This window comes from Dipteris shenzhenensis, chromosome 4, assembly GCF_047967505.1.
Source record: "Dipteris shenzhenensis isolate YYH24624 ecotype China chromosome 4, Dip_SZ_1.0, whole genome shotgun sequence".
Lineage (NCBI taxonomy): Eukaryota > Viridiplantae > Streptophyta > Polypodiopsida > Gleicheniales > Dipteridaceae > Dipteris > Dipteris shenzhenensis.
In genome coordinates this window covers 30,811,003-30,838,965 of record NC_141599.1, presented here as the reverse complement: position 1 = coordinate 30,838,965, position 27,963 = coordinate 30,811,003, and the positions used below count along the sequence as shown (strand labels likewise).

Below are 27,963 nucleotides of genomic sequence, written 5' to 3'. Positions count from 1 at the left end.
TCACCCGAGTGTCATTGAAAGTAGGTGTTAATGGGCATGAAAGAGTGCTTTTCTTTAGTAGTACCTCAAGTACTCTTCCTTTGTTTTGCCAGCTTGTTTGTGAGTGTTAGATGAGTACTTGCTAGCTATGGCTGCCAAGTACTTTCATAGACGGCCTCATTTCATCCCACATTGCAGCTTTACAAGCTCCATTTGTAAAGCTTTTCCTTCCCTCCTCTTTTCCTGCATAGTTATTTGGTTCTTTTCTTTCCTTCTCGATCGCTCCAAATACCACTCGCCTGGCCCTGGGAGCAACGTTATTCTACAATCAGACGCAACCTCAGACATCCACATTTCGAATGAAACTGCCTCTAATGATGATTGGCATCTTCATCATCCGGATGCCCCGTCAAATCAAGCGAAGAAGACTCAGTGGAGCGATGGTATATCTCCAATTGTTTCTAAAGAAGCTGATTGCGATTTGTCTTCAGGAAGATGGGTCCGTGATGAACAAAGGAGGCCGGTATATGATGAGACCTGCCGTTACATCTTCAAAGGCTGGAATTGCTTACGTAATAATAAGTCTAACTCCAGGGAAATGTTAGCTTGGCGATGGCAGCCATGGAAATGTGACTTGCCTCAGCTCAACCCAAACTTGTTCCTGGATCATTTCAAGCACAAGCGGATTGGTGAGCTGCCTCTTCCATATCAAGATCTGGGTTTCTATGCTCCACATGCTTTTTCTGAAACGCGTTAACTGGAGCTCTTGCGTGATAGTGGAACTTAATGGTTTGGTGTTGAGGACTTCCTTATAAGGTAAACAATTTTGTGTGAAATACGTGCTAAACATCGTGCTTCTGTTTGATCAGTGCAACTTAATGGCTTTCGTTTGAGGGAATGAGTAAAAGTCGGACCTCTGATCATTGTAAAACTGTATCTCTACCGAAGACCAATCGAGCAAAATGAGGCATTGGAGCTGAAAGACTGCGTAAATATGCCTCTAGGCAAAATTTCCTCACAAAGTGAATAGGGGTCTGCTTGAACTTTTCTTTGGCGTAGTAATGTGTTCCATAACGGTTCTCAAATATAACAAGAACATGTAGGATTTAGTGGGAACATGAGTTGCGGCCTGTCCCCTCGGTTTTGCAGGTAATTTTTCAAAAATCCAAGCCTTTACCTTTACATGCTAAGGAATGGCATCATAATCTTTGGCTTGGGGATATTGCTTTGCTTGAGCAGTTTGTCCGTCATCTTGGTTATCCTTTGGGATGCATGGTCACTCACAGTCAGCACACAGATTGAATGCTCACCAAGCTGAAAAAGAAACAGGAAACTCAGTACGAAGACTTTGTATAAATGGATGCTCAAGTATGTGTGGGTGTGTGGATTTGTATGTGTGAGAGCATATTTTTATACTATGGTCTACACCCACTGTTGGGCGCTGATGACGTCAGTGGGGATGTCATAGTAGCTAGTCCCTGCTATGCATGATGGAGTTTATGGTTTTCAACCTTGTGAGTGACTATCATGAGATTGAAACTGCACTATGTTGTGTTTTTAGAGGATGAGTTTGGGAATGTTCCTGGATTCATCTAGGTATATTAAAAATCAGCCACTTGGCCATTGCATGTAACCTTTCCATCAATAAATCCAAAAAAAATTTTACATTGAGATGGCCGCCAGTGACCAAAGGCATGAGTGGCCAAATGCGAAAGCAAGTGACACGTCATAACAGCCCAAGGCTGATCTCCTTGCATAAAATCGAGCAACATTTTCCCTTTATGAGCCAAAATGTGCATATGAATGTTAATGATATTCAAACCCCATGCATCTTTGGCAAACAAAGGCGCTCAATGGAGATGGCCCTTACGGCCATACTTGGACCACCAAAAGGTTTCCATAATAGTTGACATGAAACCTGTAATATCCTGCTTGCCAAACATCATCAAAGACAAAAAGAACTATATATGTGCAGCTAAAATTGATTGGACAATGCTTAGTCGAAAGGGATGCCTTTTTGTGACCCGCATGTTTTCGGATTGGAAGGAAATACTCTCATCTCAAATGGCATGGTTGGGATTCTTTGGCTGGAAACCTATTGCGTGCGGAGAGCCTTCATTGGTCTAGTCTCTTTGTCTGCTGCTGATGGCCACCTCCCTTGTCCCTGACCTGGTCCTTGAGGCAGGCTCTCTGCAGCTCCAAGCTGCTCCTCAGATGGACTTCTGGTGAGTGAGTCGTGAGACCAAATGGCTGCCCTTATATAGGGGAAATCCCCCTCCAGCAAAACTGACCCACTAGGGCCATATTGGCCGGTTTGCAGCCCTCCCACAACAAAGGCGCCATCTTGCTCCCTCTTGCATTTGCCCAGACTTGAACTAGGTCAATGATTCAGTCTTTGCCCAAGTGGCCTACAACCCTGTGTTAGAAATCGACCAACAAAGGCAGCGGAAGACTGATAGAATTGCCGAGGAGCTCACACAGTTTGGTGTGGGTTGTGGAATCACAAACTTCTTAAACTTATGTGCATAGAATAGATGTGCAGACTCATCAATAGACAATGAACCAACCGGATAGAGAAACCACCAAAATAATATATTTCCGTCCAAAGCTATGGACACAATACAAAAGAGATAGATCCAGAGTCCCACCAATGGTGTGGTCTCTGCGTCATCTGCCCTGCCAGACAGCCCGCCGTGCAGGCGCCTCCAGTCTGCCCTTGCTGCCACATGTACGCCTCTTTTGCAGGCCCATGACCTGCCCTTTGCCAGCGCCTTTTGGCCTGCCATGCTCTTCTGTCAACCTGCTGTGTGCTGCCCACATGGTAGCCTGTTTGCTGCCCATGTGGCAGCCCCCTTTTGCTGTCCTGACCTTGTGAGGTGCTGCCCATGTGGCATCCCCCTCTCTGTGTTCTTGCCTCTGGGTATGTTGCCCTAGTTCTCCGTCCCCCATGCTCTCCTCATATGGGGGCTTACAGATGGGGAGGTGACCTTTCCAACACCTTGACCCTTTGCTACCCAAGTTGCTCCAAAATCTATGCATCCTCAAGGTCTTTCGTAGTCTAAGGTTGAAGGATGCTCCTGTGCCTCACTCTATGAAGTCAACTCTGGTAAGAACCAGGGGACTGCTGCAAAATTACTTGTCTGTGAGAACTGCCCGTACCAATTGTGAGGGCTTGTAGCATGTATTGCTATTATCTTTCAATGTAATACTTAACAACACACCAATTTACACAGACACACATTCGATTGAAAGAAGTGGGAAAACTATATGCTCCCACCCATATATAACCAATAACAATCAAGCATTAATTTTAGTTCCTATTCAAATGGTAAGAATTGACCACACTTAGTTAGCCATAAAGACCAATATATAATTTGTTAAGAAACTTCATAATGCAACATTTCCCCACCCACCCCATATTTTTAATCAGATTACTATGCATTGCTCTTCCATCCTCATCGAACTCAAATCAACATCTACTTATCCAACATATACATGAATGGTGCCAAATACCACCACATTTGAAGAATCTTGGCTCTTTGTTCTTTAATGCCTCCCAGTGCTACGTGCCCTCCATGCAAGCCTGGTGTACCTTTGAACTGTTTGCACTGTGCTCTGTTGGGGCCTACAAAGCTGCCCACAGAGCTGCCTACATGGCCACCTCTCCTGGCACACATAAGGGCACCTCCACAGCCAACCACCATGGCATGAATATGGGCAAAAGAGACCCCTAAACAGGAGCTGTCTCGTATGTACATGTGCCCAGGTGGGCTCCCAACCCTCCTCCTACTCTATGCTCACGGAGGGTGGGCACACCCATAACAAGCCCTCTCTCTGGACTAGCCTAACCTCACGAGGGGCAGGCACACCCACAAGCACTGGCCCTCTCTCTCTAGGTGACATCAAGGGATGTTCACCTCCAACCCCAATCTCTTTGATTGAGCACTTCTTGTTGTTCCCAAACAGTCACCAACGAGTTAGGATGTGTTGGCTGTAATACTTTGAACCGGTCTTGTTACTGCACTTATATCTCCAGGCGCCACTATGGGCATATACCAGCCATCATTGCCTTTACTCATTGGATGAGCTGAGTAGTGCTCTACGACTAGAAAAAGCTCCTTCTTTGTGACATCTTCTTTGGGTTTGTAGCTGTCCTTCCTCTTTTGATCACTTTCTTCCTTTCGCAATATTTGCAATGTGGCCCAGCTTATTGCAGTAGAAACAATTTTGATCTTGATTCTCTTTTTCTTGTCCCTATTGGTTTGTTCCCCCTCTAGTTGCTATCTGTTGTAGATATCATAGCCAAAGAGTGTGTTGATGTGATGTGTTGGTGTGTAGTACTAGGAGATCTAATACTAGTCCTTGTGTGAGTCATGTGTGGGTGCCACGTGTCACTATGGGACTTATCCCATATGCACTTGGTACAAGTGTGAGTGTGTAGCCTATAAAGGCTTGTACTACACTTCATTTAGTGATGATGATGAATGAATGAAAGCCTTCATGGTTTCTACATTTGTGTATCACTTCTTCACTCCCTAGCCTCTCTCTCTCTCTCTCACACACACACACACCATGTTTCTAACATGGTATCAACCCTGCCATAGCTGCGGTGCCACATCATCATCTCTACCGTAACCTAACCCTAATTCTGCTCAGCGTCTTCTCAGCTCATTTCCGTCTCTGCCTCACCTTGCCTCCATTTCTGCCTGTCCACTTCCTCCACAGCCAGCCGCCTCATTTCGCCTCTCCTTCTTGCAGCCTTTTGTGTTCTTTTCTACTCGTCTAGAATCTGCACAGCCTATCGCCACCATACGGGATTTCTTGGAGCAATTCCTAGGCCCTTGGGATCGCTGGTTGGTACCCTGCAGCCACAAGCGCCTAGCTGATTTGGAGCCTTTCGATTGCCGATTTTAGGGTTTCCAGGCCGCTGCAGCACAGTCGACCACCCACGCTCATTGATGGCAGAAATTCGTGACCTTTGAAGGCTATTGCGACATATTCTGACGCTGCTGCTGCAATTTCGAGTCATTTTGGGGTTGCTATTGTAGAACCGCCTACAACAAAGGAACTTTCGAGGTGTTTCTAGCCTTTCAGCACATCAAAGTCCATCGATTTTCTGCGTGAAGACTTGCTGCAGCACCTCGATGCACTTTGATTAGCGGCCTTTGCATTTTGGAGCTGTTTTGAGGCCTCCAACTCATCTACAACAGTCGGTTAGCATTGTGGAGGCTTGCTCCTTCATTTCGGAATACTCTAGAGAGCCGCCTGATCAGTTTCGGACCTACTACAGCACTTGGAGTGGTAGTGCTTATCTCTTGATTCCCTTTTTGCACTTAGGGGCATCTACTTGCTGCTCTTCGATTCAGGCCACTCAGTTCTACATTTCGAGGCGTATTATTGCTGCTTTTACTTTAAGGTTTGCATTTTGGTGTCTCCGAGTCATCCACCAGCTGCTGGACACGTTTATGCAAGCTTTTCTTAGGCTGCTGATTTATTTCAGAGCCCTAAACCAGCTCCTTTATTGGCTGGTTATCCATTTCAGCTTGCTGCCTTTGCTACCTCAGATTGATACGATGGAGCCTCGTCCTCGTGGTGAAGACTCATCAGCACCACTCTCAGCTAGGGATGAGCAGAATGACAAAGCAATGGCACTTAGTGGTGTGAGGTTGGCCAACAAATTGCTTCATTAACTTGACCTTACTACTTCAGCCAAGGAGACCCAAGACAAGCTCGAAAATATTTACGCCACATCTATTGACCTGAGCAGCAAGCTTTATTTGCTATATTGTATGATCTATCCCTCTCTGAGCTGGTAGATGATGTTTAGTGATGCTATGTGTTTTTGTGTTGAGTCAATAAAGGTTCTTAGCCTTGAGTTGTCCCTCTAAAATGAATGTATTTGGAGTCAATAAGAGGTACTCTGCCCTGGGTTGTCCCAAAAAATGAATGTATGGTCTTTTACTTTGGTATGATGGTATTGACCACCCAGTTCAGAGTAAGGGGGGGTGACGAGTGATGGTTTGCCCTTGCTGGTAAGCTGAATGAGAAGTCACTATCACACAGGAGGTGTTGGATAGTTGGACTTGCTCTTTGCAGTATTGCGGTGGAGGGGGGATTGGTCTACTCTTTGCGTGTTGGGTCTCACACTCTTTGCTCTGAAGGGGGGTGTTGGAGATATCATAGCCAAAGAGTGTGTTAATGTGATTTGTTGGTGTGTAGTACTAGGAGATCTAGTATAGTCCTTGTGTGAGTCATGTGTGAGTGCCACGTGTCATTATGGGACTTGTCCCATATGCACTTGGTGCAAGTGTGTGTGTGTGTAGCCTATTAAGTCTTGTACTTCACTTGTCTCATTTAGTGATGATGAATGAATGAAAGCCTTAATGGTTTCTACATTTGTGTATTACTTCTTCACTCCCTAGCCTCTCTCTCTCTCTCTCACACACACACACACACACACACATCCCCACCCACCCACCCACCCACCATGTTTCTAACATTCTCGCAAGGAAGGAGTTCTTACCGCCACCTCCGTCGTATTGCTTCTCTTGAGTTCCCTCTTGGAGCAGTAGAGGCCAGGGCTCCTCAAACATCATCGAAGTGGATCATTGTCTTGCAAGCATTGTTGTGACGAACCCCTTGAAGCTTTTGAAGAGAGACCCTAGCACAAGCATGGCCGAAGAATTTGTGTTCACTTTGTGATCAATTGCAGCCAACTAGTCCCTCACAGCCTTCACCTTGGTGAGATGATCATGGATTTGGTGCCCATTCTCCATCCTCATAGTGAACAATTGATCCTATAGGGAAAGGATGAGTGATTTTCTTTTGTTTCATAAAGATCCTTTAAGATCTTTGAGGTCTTCGCCGCCGTATCATTTGTTTTTATTAAGGTGAATGTTAGAAGATTAGGCGCTCATTTGGGTTTGGGACAAAAGCTAGGCGACCAAGGTATACAAAATTTTCTTGAAAAATTCTATGCAATCGTAAAAAACAACCAAACTTTGACAACCTATATCTTTGATTGACAAGTCTAGATCCGGTCATGTAGCATATCAAATGTAAACTACTCGGTGCTTTCTATCAATTCAGACAACGGATTTTGCAGAGGCATTTGAATGAGATGATTGCGAGTTGCCAAACACATATACTTGAACTTAAGAGTTTGCAATTAAGTTGGAATTAAGACTTATACAGCTTAAACACAAAGTGACATCATTGGAAAATGCAATATGATTGAGGGGCCAAGACGGCCCCCCCCCCTTATCCAGGCTCACTTTATTCTTGAAAATGGAGATACAAGACCAAGGTGCAATGCACCTTTCAAACTGATGACCTCAGTGAAAACCTAGGACCTAGATACAAGACTCAAGAGCATATGTACAAGGTAGACCACAAAAAAGAGGACTCCAAGCTCAGGTTTCAACTCCTAGCTTGCCCAATCCACAAGGAAGAAGCCTGCAACAATCACCACTTACATCCAACATTAGAGACAAGCACTAGTTTCTAGAAAGATAGTAGAAACAACATGAAATAGTGCTGTAAATGAGATAAACTTGACAATACAGGCTCCCTTCGTGACTTGACCCTTTTGTAGATGAAGTCCTTGATGCCTCTGAAGCTACCTTGGGTGAGGAGAGTGTGGAAATGGGGCTGGAATGAGAACAGCTTAGAAAAACAGCCTGTAGGCTAGAGAGAGAAAGCTTTTATGGAGTGATAGTTGTAGAGAGAGAGTGCCAATGCTGATCCCAAGGGAGGATATGTAAGAGAGGAGCTGCTGCTGTTCCAGAGGTGCACAGAAAGGCAGATTTCTGCAAGGGAAATGGGCTGGAACAGTAGAGAGAGAAATTCTGCAGTAGAGAGAGAAAGACTGCAGCAGGAGAGAGAAAGGGGCTGTGGCTGCTCCAGGCTAGGTGAAGGAGAGAGGATGCTGCTGCTGTTCCAGAAGAGCTGAGAGGGAGCAGATTTCTGGAGAGGAGGGGCTGGAACTGTAGAGAGAGAATGTGCTGTTGTAGAGAGAGAAAGTGCTGCTGAGGTGAGAGAATGGCCTGGGGAGAAGCTGGCTGCACCCAAGGAGTTGGAGAGGTTCTGCTGCATCATCCAAAAGGAGGGAGAAGAAAAGTGACGAAATTTTCATGTGTGGAATGAAGGGGAGAGGCCTTCTTTTATAGGCTCAGCCCCCCCCCCTAGGCCTAGAGTGGAAGGTGGACACTTGTCCCAGATTTTTGGTGGACTGCAGTCCCAAAGAGGACAACCCACAACCTGCCCCAAATCTACCAGATTTGGGGCCAAACACTTGGCCTGCATGCCTTGCCACTTGCCATGCATGCTGCCACATGTGTGGGACAGGTGGACTGACCTGCCAGCTCAGATTCCATGTGGCAGTCTGCCACGTGTCAGCTGCCACGTCACTCCCAAAAACCCTAAAATTTCAAAGTTGTCAGAATTTAATTCTGATCGCACCCACGGGTTCCTAACAGCTTAGACTATCTATTGACGTACTCTAAGGTCATAACTGAGCCATACTGAGCTCATTTGTTTGTCGTCTTATCTTGTATCTCCATTACTCTTGGCATGCTGCCAGGCCCACACCCAAAGCTCAGGGAACATTCTCTTGAATGGTTCCTAGGTCGGTATGCAATCTGTGCATTTGATTGGTCCCATGTTTGGGTACTCAGGTGGGGTGTGGTTTCTAGATGTCCCTCTCAAAGAGAGGCCATCACTCTTGTGGGTCACTAATGCCCATAACCCCAAGCGAGGGGGTCCACCCTCAAATGCTAGACCTAGTCCCCATTGTCCGTAACTGAACAGTAGGAAAACATTTCATTTCTTAATAAGCATACTATTGAAAAACAAAAAGAAATAGTACCAAGCAAGTGGATACATGTTGAAGCAGGATGACATCAAATCAAATGGCAAGATATGTTTTAGATTTTATCATGTTTTAAAAATAATTTGGTTAGTTACATGCATCAAAATAAGCATTTACTAATTTTCTCCACCAAGTTTAGAGCACAGTCACCCATTTTAGGCTATTATTTGTTAAGGGTGAGGATGGTAGGATACCCTACTTTGGTGCTCTTTTTTCAAGATGGGGTACAAGTGCATTTGCAGTGGTGCCGATTATAGTGGAGGGTGGCTTCGTATCTCTTTGTGTCCAACCTTGCATTGTTATTGAATTCGCTAGTGTCATAGCTCTTATTGTTGGATCCATCACGTCCTTGGCCTTCACCTTGGCTCCTTCAGTGATCTCCCATATGGGCCTTGCAACTAGATGACAACTTAGGTCACCTTTTAGATAAGATACTTAGTCCCATCCAATTTCCCACTTTGTCCAAAGTTAGGAATAGGCATGTGAAAGCATTGCAAGTGCTTCAACAATGACCTAACGAACTTTGAATTGAGTAAAGCGCTGTAATGAAATTCTGAATTTTATGGACACATCTTTTCATCTATTATTATTTTCAGCTAATTTATTTAATTATTTCATTTTTATCTGCATGCTAGTGATCACATGTGTGAGTGTCTGTGTGAGTTCTTTGTTATAGGACTTCACATACTGGCCGGGATATCATCATTCAGTGCAATGATCATTATCATTATAGAGATCTCTTTCTTTTTCCATTGTTTATACACCATGAGTACGCCATTTGCTATGATGGTGGCACCTTTTTTGCGAAGGTAGCTAGAGCTGACACTTCGTATAGGGTGCAGATAGTCACATCTAGGACATTTGGAGCTAGTGCATTCGGTGGACCCTAGTTTATATGGCATTAATATACCAACCACATCGTTGTCCAAGTCCGCAGGACTTGATGTTTCTTTACTAAATCACCCTCAACCTGTCAACATGTCTCACGAGATTAGGGTTGCTTTGCACATCCACCGTGTTTCCATACTCATTTATAGGTTTTATATATCCTAAGGTGTGCTGGGCAATAATGCTAGGCTTTTATGTGGACAGAATGAGATTGCATAGGATTAAACCAAGAGATCTAGGTGTATTGGAACAAAAAATCTTCATGTGTATTCAATTTTAAAACCACCAGTCACTCACACATTAGAAAGTGCATGACAAGTCCTAATTGTCAGTTTCAATGTGGATCAAAACTGAGTTATCTGGTTTGAGTTATGGCCTTTGCAAGCTTAGGTTACATCCAATGTGCAAATTGTGTTAGGCCTAAGTATTTAATTAATTGTGCGCTTGGATAGAGGAGCATTGGGGAACATAAATTCGACCAAAAGATTCCTTATTCTAATTTATTAGGTTATAATCGTTTATCTAAATTGACATATAATCACTTTAATTAAAATAAAGCCATTTTTGTTTACTAGCTTTTTTGGCTTTAGGTTGGGGGTGTATGCTTCTTTCAATTTATTCTTGCACATTAAATAGTACATGACAAGCCCTAACCATTAGTTTCAGTTGGGAACATAAATTTCACCAAAAGATTTCTTATTCTAATTTATTAGGTTATAATTACTTGTCTGAATTGCAAATAATTACTTTAATGAAAGAAAAAACTATTTTAAGCTTTCAAGTTCGTTTTTTTATGTTTAGATTGAGGGTGTATGCTTGTTTCAATTCTTTCTCGCACATTATATAGTATATGACAAGCCCTAACCCTTAGTTTGAGTTCGGATCAAAGCTGAGTTGTCTAGCTTTGAGTTATGGCCTCTGCAAGCGTAGGTTACATCAAATGTGCAAATTGTGCTGGTTGTGCACTTGGATAGAGGGGTCTTGGCACCTTGCGGAACATACATTTCACCAAAAGATTCCTGATTCTAATTTATTAGGTTAGAATATTTGTCTGAATCTTCATATAATTACTTTAATTAACATAAAAGCTATTTTTAGCTTTCAGTTTATTCATTGTTTTCTAGCTTTTTTGTGTTTAGGTTGGGGTTGTATGCTTGTTTCAATTCATTCTCACGTGCTGTTTGGAGCTTGCTTTTGAGCGATCAGCCATCTTCTTGCTATTTTGCTTCTGCCCGTGCTGCCCACATGTGTATTCCTGCATTCTATTAAATTGCGAATCCTTTCTAGCCATCCTGCTTGGGCATAAAGATATAACATGAAGGATATTTGAAATCAAAATAGATTTTGTGTTACCAGAAAATTTGAGAGAGAAGGTTATTAATGAGAACAATGCATTCTTCAGTGGACATAGGACTTTGGCGCAGTTGGAGCGTCATTTTATTGGCATCAGTTTCAGAAATTTGTCTTTTTGTATGTTACATCTTGTCTGGTATATCAAAAGGCAAACTATGACAGTTCAAAACTGCAATGATTATTGCAGCCATTGTCAGTTCCAGAGGCACCTTGGGAGGATATAGTTAGTATGTGATCACTTCTGGGACTTGATATGATTTGGACAGTTATTGACTGGTTCAGTAGCAAGGACATTTTGTCCATGCAAGAAGACTTTGAAGGCTACTGAAGACCCATCATTGTTTAATAAGCATGTATTTGTACACTAGAGTTCCCAAGGCCATTGTTTCAGATTGTGACAGTTCTTTCTATCCCAAATTGCAGGATAAGAGATGGAAAAAGTGTTCTGCACATGCTATTGCACACAAGTGCTGCTTGAGATGTATGGAGAGGAGGGTGTAATCGTCTACTTATGTTGTCCCTAATGGGCTAGAAGTCACCCAACATGGAGTAGGGGGCAACTGGCATGTAGGGACAGTCGACCTGCCATATGTGCAGCCGACATGCCACATCAGCAATTAACTGTTGTCTCAGCACAACCGTTTGACATGCTACATCATCAATTGACTGCCACATCAACAGTTGACACGTGTGCTGCGACATGATTTGCAATTCCGCATGCCACATCATCAGCCAACTTGTTAGAGTGAGAGATGGATGTAGGTGGATATCAGACAATGATGCATGTCTTGGGCCTTTGCAAGAGACACCAATGGCTTGGAAATCCAAGCATTACATGAGCATATGCCATGGTCACATGTGATCCACAGATGGCTGAGCTCTTCACCTAACCTTTTGCTCTTTGGCATCTCCTCATATGGAGGCCTTCCTATTTCTAGCCCAATCTGAGTCACAGCATCATTAAGAGTGTCTCTTGCATGTTTGTATGGATGAAGTACAAATATCTTGGCCAGGATTGATACCTTAATGCAAAGGATTTTCCTCAATATGGTTTAATGCTACTAATTTGAAAGCTGCAGCTGATAGCTGAGTAGTATTATGGTCGAGCAATATACAAGTTTGGAACCCCCAGGACCTAAAGTCCATGTGTATTTAATTTTTTTCAAAATTATCTACATCTTGAATTGTTTGACCTTCTTGTTGTTCACCTAGTATCTTATCGGTGTTCAAGTATTTGATATAGGCTATGTATGGTAAGCTATAAGAACACATTGAACACAAACACCTGTGACTAGTCCTTGTGCAACAGATTTTTGTACATCCCAAGGTATGCCAGCGTATGCTTTGAGAATAAACTATGGTGAATGTCTGCACACATTGAGCGAGCACAAGCAGAAGAGTATGCATGCACTTGGTTCACACAGGGGCATGCACCTTTAGAAAGGTATTCCTTGATTGTAAGTCTCATTTTTATGCTGAATTGATATTTTCCAAAGCTAACATGCCGATAGTCTTATCTCTTGACATTTTGGTGATAAAAATTACAGGCTTTATTGGCGATTCACTTAATCGAAACATGTATGTTTCGCTTGTTTGCTCTTTGAAGCAAGCATCTGAACAAGTTAAAAAATGGCGTCCTGTTGGAGCGGACAAAGCAGTAACATTTCTAAGTCACAACTTGACTTTGGCATACCATCGTACAAACTTGTTAGCACGTTCTGGACGGTCAGTACTTATTTCAGTTAATCTCACATTGTATATGGACAATGATTTTTGGTGAATATATTATTGGATAATTGATTTCCACTCAAGGTTGTTTTTATCTTGATGGGTTAATTTGAATCATTAACAGCTTGTAGCATTTGGCTCAATTGAAATTCTCTTTTACAAGTTAGCTGGACGTAAGAGACATGTAGCTGCTAAAAGCCAGACACATTATTATCGAAAGGTTCTTATAGCTCCTTGAAACAAGTATGAATTGTTTTGGACTCATTTTGGGCAATGTTACAGACGGGGACATGGTGTATTTCTATCAGGTCGATTTACATAATTCGTTGTGGAGTGTAAATTCATGTGGTAAGTAATATTATTGTATTCAGAATGTTACATATGGTAGGTTAATGCTAAAATTTTTAAGGTCGTAGGATGTTGGTAATGGTCAGTCTATATGATCTATCTTATTGAGCACAAAGAGATTTTTGGGAAATAGCTTTGGTGGCTGTTTCGTTAGTTAAGCTTTGAGATTTGTATGTTGAAATCTATTAGACATGTGACTGAGGCTAAGTAGGAGGAAAGCAGCCTTCACTGCTGATCAGTCCTTGGCTCCATTATCTTCTTTGGCTGAAAACAAGCTGCCTTGGTATTCCATGCCTTGAGTCAGGCAGGATGCACAGTGTTAAGTCCAATGGTATGTACTCAACTTGCCTAAGATAGACAGTCATTGGTCTGGAGAGATTCATCTTGACAAAAGGTAACCATGCAACACATATACTGCCTTGGTCAGGAGAGATCCATCTTGACCAAGCCGAGCAACAATGCAAGTATGTAATAGGAAGATACTCATAGTGTTGGTTGCATGACATGGTTTACCTCTATCTGAGGTATTCTTGAAAGAGTCAAACGGCTGAAATAGTCATCTTTTTTTTACTCCTGAGTCCTGTGAAGACGACTCCTTAGCTTGGGAACTTCCTCCTTTCAGCCTGGCTCAACTGGCTTTATCTTGCCCAGAAATTGGACTATCTTCTTTCTCTTTGTGGACATTGCCTCCTCAAGGACAAGAAACGGCCTCTTTGAACCCATGGATGGACTTTACCATTATTACTAAAGACTGCACATCGAGATGTTGATTTGTTCCCTGTTCCCAGTGATATGGGTAATCTGCTCCATTTGTCCTCATCCAGCTTGCGTTGTTCCAACCACCAGCAGGGAGCACCTTAGCAATCGCGTGCTGTAACTGAGAGTCCTATTACACTGAAGGGTACTCCGATTTACGGTAACTTAGAAGCGGAACCTAAAGCTTCTCCCGGAACCGGCAAGCTTTTCCCCTGTCAGAAGCGGAACCTAAAGCATACCATCTGCTTATCCCTGCTGTTCCCTTGTTTCTCCCCTGCACTCACTAAAGCAGGAAAGTTCTACCGAACAGGAAATTGACATCATGATTTTGGGTGTCTACCATTGCTTCTATCTGGAAAACTGTGAATCTCACACTTCTGTACTCCAATCTTGCTTGAAAAATTTGATTTTACTACACTCTATACTAAGATAGACTTGGCTAATCAAATAAATCTATGGAAAGAAAGCAAGATTTGATACATGTTAGACTCATATGAGCTATAGCTAGTGTGTATTGATAGATTTATTTAATTAACATTTGAAATTAAATAACAACAATAACTTCTAGCATTCAAACATGGTTTAAAGCATAAATAGAGGGATGGAACATAGAAATAGCGACACTGCATGGGTTGCAAATGAGGTTCATCGGTGCCAAAGCTAAGCATATGTCATACTTCTATATTCCAATAATGCTTGGTCCTTGTTGGATAAATTGGAGCCTAAGATGTGTGTGACTAAGGTTGTGTTGTGTGTGACTAAGCTTCTAAGGTTAGAGTGTCAGTGTGAAGGTACTCAATGGTGAGTGCACCTTCTTCTTTGTGAAGGGTAACTTGTCCTTTGTGAAGGGGTTCAACAGTCACTTGACCTTGAGTGATTATAGGACATGAGGTATCATAGGGTGTCACTAGCTTGCATGTGATTGGTCAGTGGTATGTCATTAGGTTATATGTGATTGGTTAGTAGACATAAGAAAAGGTTGCCCTCAGCCAGGCGGTTGTAATCAGTTCATTCACCATGCATGAATACAATTTCAGCTTGCCTTGCATCTTCTTCTCTTTCCCACCATCTGATTCCAACATTTGGTATCAGAGCCGTGATGCTGAGAGGCCTGCGCAACCTTCTCCTTGATTTTGAGAATTTCTGTCGCCCTATTTTTGAGAGAATTGCCACCATCTTTTGAACAATTTCTGTCGCCACACTTTTATGGAGCCTCTTCTCTATTGGCTGCCTGCTTCAGCCCTATTATTTTCTGAGAATTTTATCGCCATAATTTGGTGGTTCTCTGCTCCATTCGAATATTGAACATATGTCGCCATAAACATCAATCCTCAATCAAACACAAGCAGAACACTCCAAGAGATGCCCAAAACAGTCCAAAATTGTCAAATCATCAGCTGGAAGGTGTGGGAATATAGAGGTCAATTTCCCACCTATGAGCTCCCATATGAGGAGGACGAGGGAGGGTCACTTGGAGATGGAAGGGATCGAGAAGAAGGGTCCCATGTGGGCAGCAAATAGGCTGCCGCATGGGCAGCAACAATATCATCCTTCTTGCTTTGTGGCAGCCATGTGGGTAGCACATATGACTGGCAATGTTCCTGGAAAAGGGCAACATGGCAGGCTGGAACAGGCATTGGATGGGCAAGTATGGGCATCCAGCAAATGGGCTAATAGGGGCTTGGGCAGGGCCATATATAGGTCTTGTGCACCAGATTTGCCAGCAAGCAGAAGTCAGAGCCCACTCAGGGCTAATTGGCAAAACCTTGCTGCCAAAGGGGGGGGTGCGGGGGTTTCCTGTTATGCCAGGGATGGCCTGCCATATCTGGTTGACCAGATCAGGCCCCTGGTTGGCTATTTTGGCAGGCATACAGCCCTCTATAAAAGGGCCCTATTGTGAGGGCTTTCAGCAGTCAACGAAGCACTCTTCAAGGGCATCCAATTTGTAGACCAACTCTTGATTGAGAGCAAATGGAATGAATATGTGAGGCAGCAATTAGTGCAATCCATTGTGCATACCAATATCCTGTTTAAGAGCAGTGGGACGTGCATAGACAGTGAGCATATTGAGCAGTATGAGCTCATGCTAGCAGCTGCTGAACTGAAGAGGCTACACGGCAGCAGGGAGAGTTTACCATACAATTCAAGACTTGATTTAAGGATCACATTTCTTCTTCCCATTAATCAATCGTTTGTATATTTAAGGATCACAGTTCTTCTTCCCATTCAAGACTTGATTTAAGGATCACATTTCTTATTCCCATTCATCAATCCTTTGTATATCAGCATGCATAACCATAAATATTGACTTTTTCCATCACTATGTGCTTCTCGCATGCCCATTGTTTGCCATAACTTACTCTAGCATTGTATGCTTACACAATAGTCTATGAGTCATTTTTCAATTTCTTCACTTTCCCGATACTCATATGTTGGAGTTTGGTAGGTCACATCTGTGAGCCCCCAAATGAGGAGATCATGGTGGAGGTGCACTATGAAGTCTTAGAGATGCTATGGGGGCAAAACTGAGATGGTCTGCAGGGCTGCCCTCATGGGCAGGCAGCTTGCAGGTTGTCATGTGGGCAGCATGGGGAACATGACCAGGATGACATTGGAGGTCTGGACAAGCCTTGCCCCCTAGACTATGGGCAACACATATGACCTGGTTCTAAAAAAGAAACAGAGAAGTACTTGTGGTGGAGGCTGCAACAAGGAGTATGAGACTACCCTGTGTTGGAGATATCATGGCCAAAGAGTGTGGTGATGTGATGTGTTGGTGTGTAGTACTAGAGATCTAGTACTAGTGATTGTGTGAGTCATGTGTGAGTGCCACGTGTCACTATGGGACTTATCCCATACCCACTTCGTGCAAGTGTGTGAGTGTGTAGCCTATAAGGCTTGTACTTCACTTGTATCATTTGATGATGATGAATGAATGAAATCCTTCATGGATTCTATATTTGTCACCATTTCTTCACTCTGGCCTATCTCTCTCTCCCCGTCACACCATGTTTCTAACATGGTATCAGAGCAGGTCAACCTGTCATAACAGGGAACCATGAAGAGAAGATCTCGCAGACGAAGCATTTGCTAGGAAGAGAGTTTGAAATGACAGACCTCGGACTGATGCATTTCTATTTGGGGATTGAAGTTTGGCAGGAGCCGAAACAGATCTTCATTTCACAGCTGAAGTATGCTGGAGAGATACTGAAGGCATTTGGCATGGCTGAGTGCAAGACAGTTGGTACCCCTATGGAGGTTGACGCGAAGCTCTCAAACGAGGATTCATCACCACTGGTGGACGAAGTGAAGTACAGAAGGCTTGTGGGCAGCTTGATTTACCTGTGCAACACACGGCCGGACATCAGTTTTGCGACTGGTGTACTAAGCAGGTTTTCCAATAAGCCCCGGGAGAACCATTGGAGGGCAGGTATATTGGAGTACTGTGCCCTGGGTTGTCTCCCAAAAATGAATGTATTGTCTTTTACTTTGGTTTGAGGGTATTGACCACCGAGTTCAGAGTAAGGGGGAGTGATGAGTGATGGTTTGCCCTTGGCGGTCGCAAGCTGGCTGAGAAGTCACTATCACATGGGAGGTGTTGGATAATTGAACTTGATCTTCGCAGTATTGCGGTGGAGGGGGATCGGTCTACTCTTTGCGTGTTGGGTCTCACACTCTTTGCTTTGAAAGGGGGTGTTGGAGATATCAAAGCCAAAGAGTGTGTTGATGTGATATGTTGGTGTGTAGTACTAGAGATCTAGTACTAGTGATTGTGTGAGTGCCACGTGTCACTAGGGGACTTATCCCATATGCACTTGGGGCAAGTGTCTGAGTGTGTAGTCTATAAGGCTTGTACTTCACTTGTCTCATTTGATGATGATGAATGAATGAAAGCCTTCATGGATTCTACATTTGTCTACCATTTCTTCACTCTCTCTCTCTCTCTCTCTCTCTCTCTCTCTCATGAGGTAGTTAGGCACCGCGAGAGGATACTTCAATCACGGAGACATGAGCAGATTTCTTCCTTGGCAGACCCCTTCCAGAGCTCTATCACGGAGTTCTTTCAGCCAGATCTCTTGGACCCCCCTCGAGACGAGACCTTGACATGATCGGGACTCAGAGCCAGTGACTCGACAGCTCAGACAGAGGGTAGACGCACAGATTACACTTGGGGATATTGCCTCCATGTTCACCATTGGAGCCCGTCCGACAAGGGTTACTGTAGCCCTTGTTAGGCGTAGAGCTATGACCAGGAGACATCACAGGACCGCACCCTCGAGTGGCCGACAGCACTCTATCACCAACTTCCTGCCTCCAGTGCCTCATTCACCTATGATGTCCGGATGAGGATGATTATGATGATGTGACTGATTTATAGTTCGATCACCGACATGACTATGTTGTACTTAATACTTAGAACTATCATTCTGCATTATTTTTACTTTATGCATTGGTGTGGATGCTCGTTTAGTAGCTCCACTCTCACGGCTTGATTGTACCAGGGTTTCACAGTCTCATAGACCCATCGGTCTTCCGAAGACTTTAATAAACTTTCTTTCGTTCTTTCTTTCTCTCCCTCATACCATGTTTCTTACACGCTGTACCCAGTTACCTGTTGGAGCATTGCAGGAGCTGATCAGGCCACATTACCAGGACGAAACAGAGTGGGACAGATGCGCCTGTAGCAGGTGTGCTACACGACAGTCTGGTGACTGTTCCAAGGAATCTTTGGAGCTGGTCTGCAAGCAGCAATCAAGGGAAACACCTGCACAGCAGACAGCAGCAACAAGTGCAGCATTTGGGTGCATTCTAGAGCTGATTCTGAGGTCAGAGCAGGGCAGAAGTACTCAGCAGACAGGCGCGGTGACACGTGGCAGGAGGGGAGGTGATCTGGTTTGGCATTTTTTGGCCAACATATGGAGCTTGGCTGGTCTGTAGGATTTACAAACTGGGTCAGCTGGCTGGCTGGAGAAAGTCTGCCTGTTTCCAGGCTCTATAAAAAGGGCCTCCCGGGGGTACATTCACTATTCTACATTGCAGGGCTCTTGGAGGTCCAGATTACAAGCAGTAAATCATCATTGGTTGCCCACACTGCAGCAAGGAAGGAGGGAATCATGGGAGACTTGTGCCCCACCATTGGCTTCCTAAACAGCAGCAAGGAGGTCAAGGATCACTGGAGCAAGCTCTGCCTTAAGTTGGGCTGTTTACTGGAGCAGCAGGAAGGCGAGTTTCAGGGGACAGTTACAAAATCGCACAGAAGCTCTAGGGGAGCAACACAGGCTGAAGTGTTCTGAAGGTGCCATGAGAAGGTAGGATCTGAGCATCACAGGGGTCACACATCTAGTCGGCACCTGGCTGATAGAGGGTGGCACACTATATATGTTGTTTCCACATCTCTCTCTAGCACAGTTCATTTACTGTGTACAACTCTCTCTCTCTCTCTCTCTCTCTCTCTCTCTCTCTCTCTCTCTCGTAGTACACACCACAGAAAGAAGTTGGATTTGATATTAACATGTGTGATTCCTGGGCACTATCTTGTTATATTTATCTTCAGTTGCAGGGAGTGTTCGCTGTGGCAAGCAACCTCCACCACTCTTATCTTTTCTAACATAGTATGAGTCTAAGTTACATGATCAAACACTCATAGTATGTATGAAAGCAATTTCAATTGATGATAATATTGGCAAAGATTGTATATTGTGAGCTAGCCTTAGAAACTCTTTAGCAGTTTATAGCTAATAACTGGTTCGCAGTTGTACCACTTTGCAATTACGTTTTAATCGCAATTACGTTTTGATTACAACTTCTACAGGTGGGAAGCAAAAGCAGATGGGGGACAGCTCGAGAGTCTGGGTTATAAGGAAGGATTGAGGGTGGATGTGGATGTTCCACAAAGTACCTGGGCAGACGCTTCTGGGTTCCATGATGTACTTATTTTGAATACAGGTCACTGGTAAAATCACAAAGTTTATCAACTGAATGAATTGTACTATTTTGTATTAATTTAGAAGAGTTTCTTTTGAATGGAAGCTTCATTTAGTGTTTCTAAACTTTAACTCCAATCTTGAGCATTTATAGGATTAAGCTTTCTGGCATCTTAAACGATTGTGATTATACGGTTCTACCATCATACGGATACAAGTCTTGAAGGATTCAGGGTAGTTTGTCTTTCCCATGTGCATTATCAGCTGCTGCTAAAATGTTGTATATGATGTCTTAGTTCCTTGCATTGTTGGTATTGCTTAATCTTTTGGTCAGGTGGTGGGCGCCCAAAAAATTTGATCCTGTGAAGTACCCTATGCTCTTTTTTGAGGGTGGAGCGCCAATTGTACCTGTAAAATCTCCTGAGGAAGGCTTGGATCTGGTTCTTAAAAACATGGTGTGTCTTCCTTTATTGAAATTAAAGTGTTGGTACTTGTATATCAAATGGTCTTCGAATGATGGCTGTTTTGTCTCAACTTATTGCTTCAGAGTGCGATAGATATGGTGCTTTTTTTGGGACAATTAGATGTGCTGGCTTGCTTTCCCAGATTCCTTTTTAAATGCGTCACTGTGACTACTTTGACCCTTCTACAATTTTTGCGACCTGGGTGACGAATTCTTCTTGTAAAACTGATGCTTGTAATGCCCTCTCCTCCTTTCTGTCACAGCTAAATTTTATTGAGAGAGAAATGCCAGCCACAGGGTTGAAATTTCTTCGTACACAATCCCCACGACACTTCGAAGGTGGTGAGTGGGATGAAGGGGGCAAATGTGACCGCTTGAAACCATTGACTTATGACGAGGTATGATGAATGTTCTAATTTTTTCTTTCTTGTGGAGACATATTCATATATTAGATCATATGAGACTCATGTTCACACTCACAGAGTTAGGCATGCATCAATCATAATGAAGAAAGAAGATTCTTTGGGTAGTGTGAGTGTGAGTGGAGAGAGAGCAAGAGAGTGAGCTGAGAGCTTGAAAGCTTGAAAGCTTAGTTGCAATAGAAGAGTGTAAGAGATACAACTGAAGGAGTGGGATAAGGTTTTGTCCTAGTGACAAAACCTTAGTAGTCACTAACCATAATTAGTGGACTAACTGCGGTTAAGGGGAAAAACCTCTTAAAGAGGGAAAAGTGCCCCTAACTAGCTTATTAAATTACATTGGTCCCTGCTGAATTATATCTATAATTCTAACACCCCCCTGCAGTGCCAATGTCATGTACAAGGATGATTAATCACCAAACGGATATAAGTTCAGGGCACTGTGAAATGCCTCAAACTTTTCACGTGGAAGTGCTTTGGTGAAAATATCTGCAACATTGTCATGTGTGGACACAAAGATCATACTGATCTCTCCTGCATGCAACTTCTCTCTGACGTAGTGATAGTGAACCTCAATGTGTTTCGTGCGAGCATGAAACACTGGATTCTTTGCCACTGCAATGGCACTCTGACTATCAGTGAGAATTGGAGAAGGACCCTCCAATGACAGATGAAGATCAGCAAATAGACGACGCAGCCAGACACATTCAACTGTTGCTGTGAAAGCTGCCCTGTACTCAGCTTCACATGATGAGGTAGCCACTGTAGATTGTTTCTTGCTCAGCCAGGAAATGCAAGCTTTACCCAAAAAGAAACAATTGCCACTAGTGGACTGCCTAGTGTCATAATCACCAGCCCAATCTGAATCACTGTAGGCATGCATCTGCAAGTCACCCCCCCTGGGAAATAACAAGCCAAAAGACTTCGTGCCCTGCAAATAACAGAAGATGCGCTTAACTGCCTGCCAATGCATAGTTTTTGGGCTGTGCATATACCTCACCTGAGATACTGCAAACTGAATATCAGGTCTAGTGTTGCAGAGATAAATGAGGCATCCAACAGCCTGACTGTAAAATGTGGCATCAACTGATTCTCCAGCATCATGCATTGTGAGTTTCAGCCCCGGCTCCATGTGAGTGGCTATGGGCTTACAATCATGCATGTTAAATCTGTCCAGGAGTTTTTGCACATACTTGGACTGAGACATAACAGTGCCACGTCTCTGTTGAGAGAACTGGATCCCCAAATAAAAGTGAAGCAGCCCCAAATCTGACATGTCAAAGTTGGTCTGCAAATCAGCTTTGAAATCTGTAATATTATCTTCATTGGACCTTGTGAGCAGTAAGTCATCGACATAAAGAATGATGACTAAAATTTCCCCCCCATTCTTCTTGATGTAGAGGGTGCTCTCAGTAGGACTATTGTGCAGCCCCTTGCTGGTCAAAAAGGCATGAATCTTGGCATACCATGCACGAGGGGCCTGTTTCAGCCCATACAAAGCTTTATTTAGCTTGCATACCTGAAGTGCATTTTCTGAAATTTCAAAGCCTGGATTTTGTTTGACATAAACCTCTTCCAAGAAGTCTCCATTTAGGAAGGCTGTTTTAATGTCCAACTGATGAACATTCCACTCAAAATGTGCAGCCATTGCAATAACAGATCGGATGGTGGTCCTCCGGGATGTAGGAGCAAAAGTTTCCTCATAATCTATGCCCTTTTTCTGAGCATAGCCTTTGGCAACCAGCCTTGCCTTGTATCTGTCAATGGAGCCATCTGGCTTCCGTTTCGCCTTGAAAACCCATCGTGTACCAATGGCATGTTTACCTGGTGGCAAGTCTACGACATCCCAAGTCTGATTTTTCTGAATGGACTGCAATTCATCGTGCATGGCATTCATCCAATGCACATTGTCCTTTGCTTCTTCGAATGTTGCAGGCTTCTCCTCATCGAGAAGAGTACCTGCATATGCTGATTCCACTGAATTAGCACCTTCCATGTGCCTTACTGCACTGCGAGTCCTGCCAGGTAATGGAGCATCAATCTTACTCTCCCTGAGAGTCTGTAACAGCTAGTTTGGGACTGTTTTTGCTGCATGTATGTCTGCAATTTCTTGCTGAACCACCTGTTCCACTGCCTGTGGAGGTGGCAAGACATCCTGTGGCTGAACTGGAGCATTGGGAGGTGGCTGTAAATTCTGATTTGCATCAGAAATATCAGCAGGGGAACCCAAGGCAATGGGTAGCAACCCCTCAAAAACATCCTCTGAAGAAGAAGGCGTATGAAATTCAGCCCGAGTGTGAGCTGAATTTTGTGCAAATATCACATCTCTACTGACAATGATCTTGCGTGTAGCAAGATTGTAGAGACGGTACCCCTTGCTTTCTGCACTGTACCCAACAAATATGCACTTAATTGCCTTATCTGACAATTTATGCCGAAATTCAACTGGCTCATGAGCATATGCAAGGCATCTAAAGACACGGAAATGATCCACTGAAGGCTTTCTCCCATTCTAGACTTCATAGAGAGTTTTTGTTTTCAAAGCCTTAGTGGGAGACCGATTTAAGATGTAGTTGGCACACATTAGACCTTCAAGCCAGAATTTGTGAGTCATGTGTTTGCTTTTCAGCATACATCTGTCCATCTCCATAAGAGTTCTATTTTTTCTCTCAGCTTTGCTATTTTGCTGAGGGGTTAGCCTCACTGTGAGCTGATGCACAATACCCTTGCATTTTAGAAAAGCATCAAAATCTGCAGACAAGTATTCCCCACCTATATCTGTGCGCAATGTCTGTATCTTGAGTCCAGATTCATTTTCAACCATGGCTGAAAAGTGTTTAAACACCATGAACACTTCTGATTTGCGCTTCAGCCCAAAGACCCAAGTGAAATTGGAGTAATCATCAATAAAAGTAACAAAGTAGAGATGACCACCCAATGATGGAGTCCTCATGGGACCACAGACATCACTGTGTATAAGCTGTAATTTTCGGACAGCTTTAACTGAACCATCCTTTTTGAAGGGGAATCTATGCATCTTGCCTAAAATGCACCCTTCACAGGCATGTGGAGGAGGTATCTCAAGAGGTGGCAATGCATCAACCATAGAGTGCTTCTGAAGTGTCATCAAGCTGTTGTAATGCATGTGGCCATATCTGGCATGCCATAACTCTGCATTCTGCATGGCAGCAGTAGGAGTAGAAACTGCAAGAGCATGGGCTGCTCTTTTCTCAAAAAGATCAAGCTGAAAAAGCCCACGCAGCAGAGTACGAGATAATCTCAAGGCATAATCATTTTCCTTGTCTCGGACAGCACATTTGTCATCCTCAAAGATGACATGAAATCCAGCCCTGTTAAGAGTGGATACTGAAAGGAGATTCTTGGTGATACCAGGCACATACAAGACATCTGAAAGTCTGAAAACTGAGCCATCAATGGCGGTAAGCTCAACTTCTCCTGTACCACGTACTGAATATGACGAGTTGTTGGCACAAGTGACTTTCTTACCAACGGAAGGTGGATGCAAGGAAGTAAAGAGACACTTCCTAGAAGTGATATGCTTGGAGGCACCGCTGTCAAAATACCAAGTATTCAGTGTTTCATTGACACTAAAAGCTGATGCATCCGTGGAAGGATCATAACTGCAAGTCAAAAAGGCATATGTATCATCATTACAAGTGGCTGTACTATCCTGAGCATCTAGAGTAGCTAGCCTAGAATCTGAAATGCAAGATAAAAAGGCATAATCTTGTCCAACAAAGTTGGCTGTAGCATCCCCACTGTCAGATGCATGAGGAGCTGAATCTGAAACAGCCATACCGGAGCTGTTTTTCTTCTCTTTTGCAAGCCTTTTCCTGCACTCTGCAATGTGATGACCTGGATTTTTGCAGTAATGACAAAAACCCTTCTTCTTGGGCTTACTTGCATCATTCTTAGCCTTTTGTGAAGGCTGTCCTGACCCACTCGAAGGCTGATTTACTGATGTCTTTGCCTGTCCCTTTGTTTTTCACTTGAACTTTGAGAGCATAGCTTGTTCACCTGCACGTGAAGCCAAGTTTTTCCTGGTTTGCTCTTCCTGAAGTAGAAGTCCTATCAACTCATGAAAAGTGAGAGGATTTGCACCCCCCCTCAATGATAAGTTTAGCGAGGTATGAAAGCTGAGATAAGTCTCAGGAAGAGAATTCAGAGTGGTGGTAATCATCTCTGAATCAGGAATAATCTCATCAATGTTCAATAATTGCTCTCTGAGATCCTGTAGCTTTGTGAGGTGGACTGACATGGAGTCACCCTCTTCCATATGTGTATTACTTAACTCTCTTTTCAAGAAAGATACCCTTGCATCATTCCGGGCTGCATACATGCTTTCTAAGATATCCCACGCTGCCTTCGAGGTCTTACACGACCGGATATGCGGAATGATAAATCTTTTCACTGAAAGAGAGATGCATGACAAAGCTAAGGCATCTCGTGAATCCCATCTCTTCTGCTCTGGAGTAGTGAATATAGCTGCACCACCAACTTGTCCTGCAGCTGCACCCTGTGCACGACCTCTTCCACCTTGCTGGGGAGGGGTATTAGGTGCCATACCTGCTGGTCGGATCTCACCCCCATTCACATAATCCCATAAATTGCGAGAAATCAGAATATTGCGTACCATAAAACTCCAGAGGGAGTAGTTGGTACCATCCAACTTGTCTTCCTGTGAAAGACCACCGAACTGGAAATCATTCTGATTTTGCTGGGCCATATTTGAGAAAGAGATTTTAGCAGATACAAAACTGAATTCCCTTACTGGGAATGAAATGCACAACTCCCAAAAAACACAGCCAAGCACTAGCTGTAAATGCAACTTAGATTTCTGCACTTGCACTGTCAGAAATTTGTCCAAGCATCAAAAACTCTCTAGAATCTGCCAAAAGTGCTGCAAAACACTTCAAGAAAGGCAGTATGAACTGAAATCTCCAAAATTGCTCTCCCAACACAAAAGCCTCAAAATAGGCCTGAAATTGCAACCAGAAAGGGGCAAATTGATCAAAAGCCCCAAATGTTGCAAGAATTGCGCTTTGTCTGCAAAAGCCCCAAATTTCACTACGAAATTGCAGTGTAATCACAAAATCCCCAAATTTTTGCAAGAAATTGTACTGCAAAAGTGAAAGCCCCAAATTTCGAGCTTGAAATTGCAACCAGAAAGGGGCAAAAGCACAGAAAGCCCCAAATTTTGCAATTTCAGCAGAAAGCCCCAAATTTTTGGTATAAACCTCTGAATCTGCCTGCAATGTCTGCTTCACAAGCAACTACGAACCCGAAAATACCCAAATGACTGCAAAAGACTGCAAATGTCTGCACAAATACCACCAGATCTGTTGGTACGGTGACTGTACGACAGAGTACGGATGACCGTACTGTACGGTCGATGTAGGTTGGTGCCACACGTGCGGACGAGTAGGTACGGATGTACGAACGAGCGGATCTGCGGAGCAGTTAGTACGGCGCAGGTACGTACGGGGCTGAAGGCTGTACGGCGACGAGCTGTACAGCCATACGGTCGCTCAGTACGGAAGCAGCAGGTACGAGCAGGTACGGCAGATCTGCAGTTGACGAAGGTACGAGCAGGTACAGATGACGAGATTGCAGGTACGAGCTGGTACGGCAAGTACGGAAGCGGCAGGTACGAGTAGGTACGGACGATCAGCGCAGGTGTAGTACGTGCTGGAGTAGCAGGGCTGTACGGACCTGTACGGAATGTACGGCACTGTACGGGATGACGAGACTGCAGCAGACAGAAGGTACGGCCAGCAAAGGGAGCTCGCGGGAGCTAGAGTCCGGGAGCATTGAGCAGGTCCAAGAGCACGATCTGCTCTGATACCAAATGTGAGTGTGAGTGGAGAGAGAGCAAGAGAGTGAGCTGAGAGCTTGAAAGCTTGAAAGCTTAGTTGCAATAGAAGAGTGTAAGAGATACAACTAAAGGAGTGAGAAGTAGTCACTAACCATAGTTAGTGGACTAACTGCGGTTAGGGGGAAAAACCTCTTAAAGAGGGAAAAGTGCCCCTAACTAGCTTATTAAATTACATTGGTCACTGCTGGATTATATCTATAATTCTAACAGGTAGAAGAGTGAGTTTAGAGGTTATGGGGAGAAAATTTTAAAATCAGTCCTTCAGGGGATTTAGTTCTATTTGAAATCAATACCAGTGCATTTCTTTCCATTGTTTGTGGAAGCAAAACTGATGCTTCGTCTCTACTTTCTACATTCTTTTTTCTAACAGAATTTTTTTGTTTCACTATGTAGGTGGAAGCCTTCTTTGCTATTGACAGTCTAGGTCCCAATGTAGAGATGAACTTGGTGAACCAGCATTTGCAGGAAGCTGTCAAAAGGACTAGCTTCCAGCTCTTGAATATTTCTTATATGAGCTCTTTGAGAGCAGATGCACACCCTTCTAAATCTGCTGGGAAGTTGCATGATGATTGCATGCACTGGTGCCTCCCTGGTGTTACTGATTTTTGGAATGATGTGTTTGCATTGCACCTTTTGCAATATAGCGTGAAAACATCGCAGACATGAGATGAATCACAATAGTGGTTTTTTATGAGAAATGCACACAATCAGCAATGAAATTCCTCCACAGCATTGTCAAAGATAAATCCCCAAAGAATACATGATAAGAAATATTAAATGACAGGGAACTTTTAGATCTGCAGGTTGCAGAAAGCCTTCTGCAATTCTGTCCTTTAGAACCCTGAAGCTTCCTGGGCATCTGTGATTTGAAACAATATCGTAAAATAGCCTGGCAGCAGTTGACTTGGTGGTTCTATTCTAATTTTGGATAGAGCTCTTTGATCGTGAGATACCATCTGCCTTACTACATGCCTATCCACTTTAAGTAGTCCTCATCTGCTTTACTACATGCTGTGATCGTGTAGTTGTCGCCCTATCAAATGCGTTCGCCCAGTTTTTAACTCTTGCAAATCCATGTTCACATGATGCAAGTCCTTATTTTCTTGGAAGTCGAGACACTATCATTGACCAAGATAAGATTCTCATGTAAGGGTATTTCCAGAGCTTTCAGAACTAAATTTGTAGTATCTTGGCTTTAGTTATACAAAATTAAAGAGACATTTATATAAGATACTCAAATATATGTGATAGGGGTGTGATGCCCTTTTTGGTTCAAGTAGCACTCTCTCTCTCATGAAATTCTTTGAGACATCAATATGCTTTGCTTTGGTGTGGTGGAT

At 43.6% G+C, this 27,963-nt stretch overlaps 1 protein-coding gene across 3 annotated transcripts; it reads left to right on the top strand.

Moving 5' to 3' along the window:
• Positions 1 to 27,836, top strand: TBL13 (TRICHOME BIREFRINGENCE-LIKE 13). Of its 3 annotated transcripts, XM_087373289.1 has the most exons (7): positions 1 to 194; positions 471 to 668; positions 12,637 to 12,814; positions 19,734 to 19,874; positions 20,180 to 20,300; positions 20,572 to 20,706; positions 27,017 to 27,836. In XM_087373289.1, exons 2-7 carry the CDS (start codon positions 578 to 580, stop codon positions 27,287 to 27,289), a joined length of 939 nt encoding a protein of 312 aa, XP_087229415.1. In that variant the 5' UTR covers positions 1 to 194; positions 471 to 577; the 3' UTR covers positions 27,290 to 27,836. The 3 variants fall into 3 exon arrangements, with proteins under 3 accessions (XP_087229415.1, XP_087229414.1, XP_087229416.1); XM_087373288.1 differs by having other exon boundaries at positions 1 to 668; XM_087373290.1 differs by lacking the exons at positions 1 to 194; positions 471 to 668 and adding an exon at positions 12,440 to 12,533.
• The last annotated feature ends 127 nt before the right edge of the window (positions 27,837 to 27,963 follow it).

What these genes read in the sequence shown, in the direction of transcription:
- TBL13 (XM_087373288.1), top strand. Translation starts at nt 128, where the DNA reads ATGGCTGCCAAGTACTTTCATAGACGGCCTCATTTCATCCCACATTGC. An exon ending in TTGTTAGCACGTTCTGGACG is followed by an intron (nt 12,815 to 19,733) that starts GTCAGTACTTAT and finishes CAACTTCTACAG; the next exon opens with GTGGGAAGCAAAAGCAGATG. An exon ending in AACCATTGACTTATGACGAG is followed by an intron (nt 20,707 to 27,016) that starts GTATGATGAATG and finishes TTCACTATGTAG; the next exon opens with GTGGAAGCCTTCTTTGCTAT.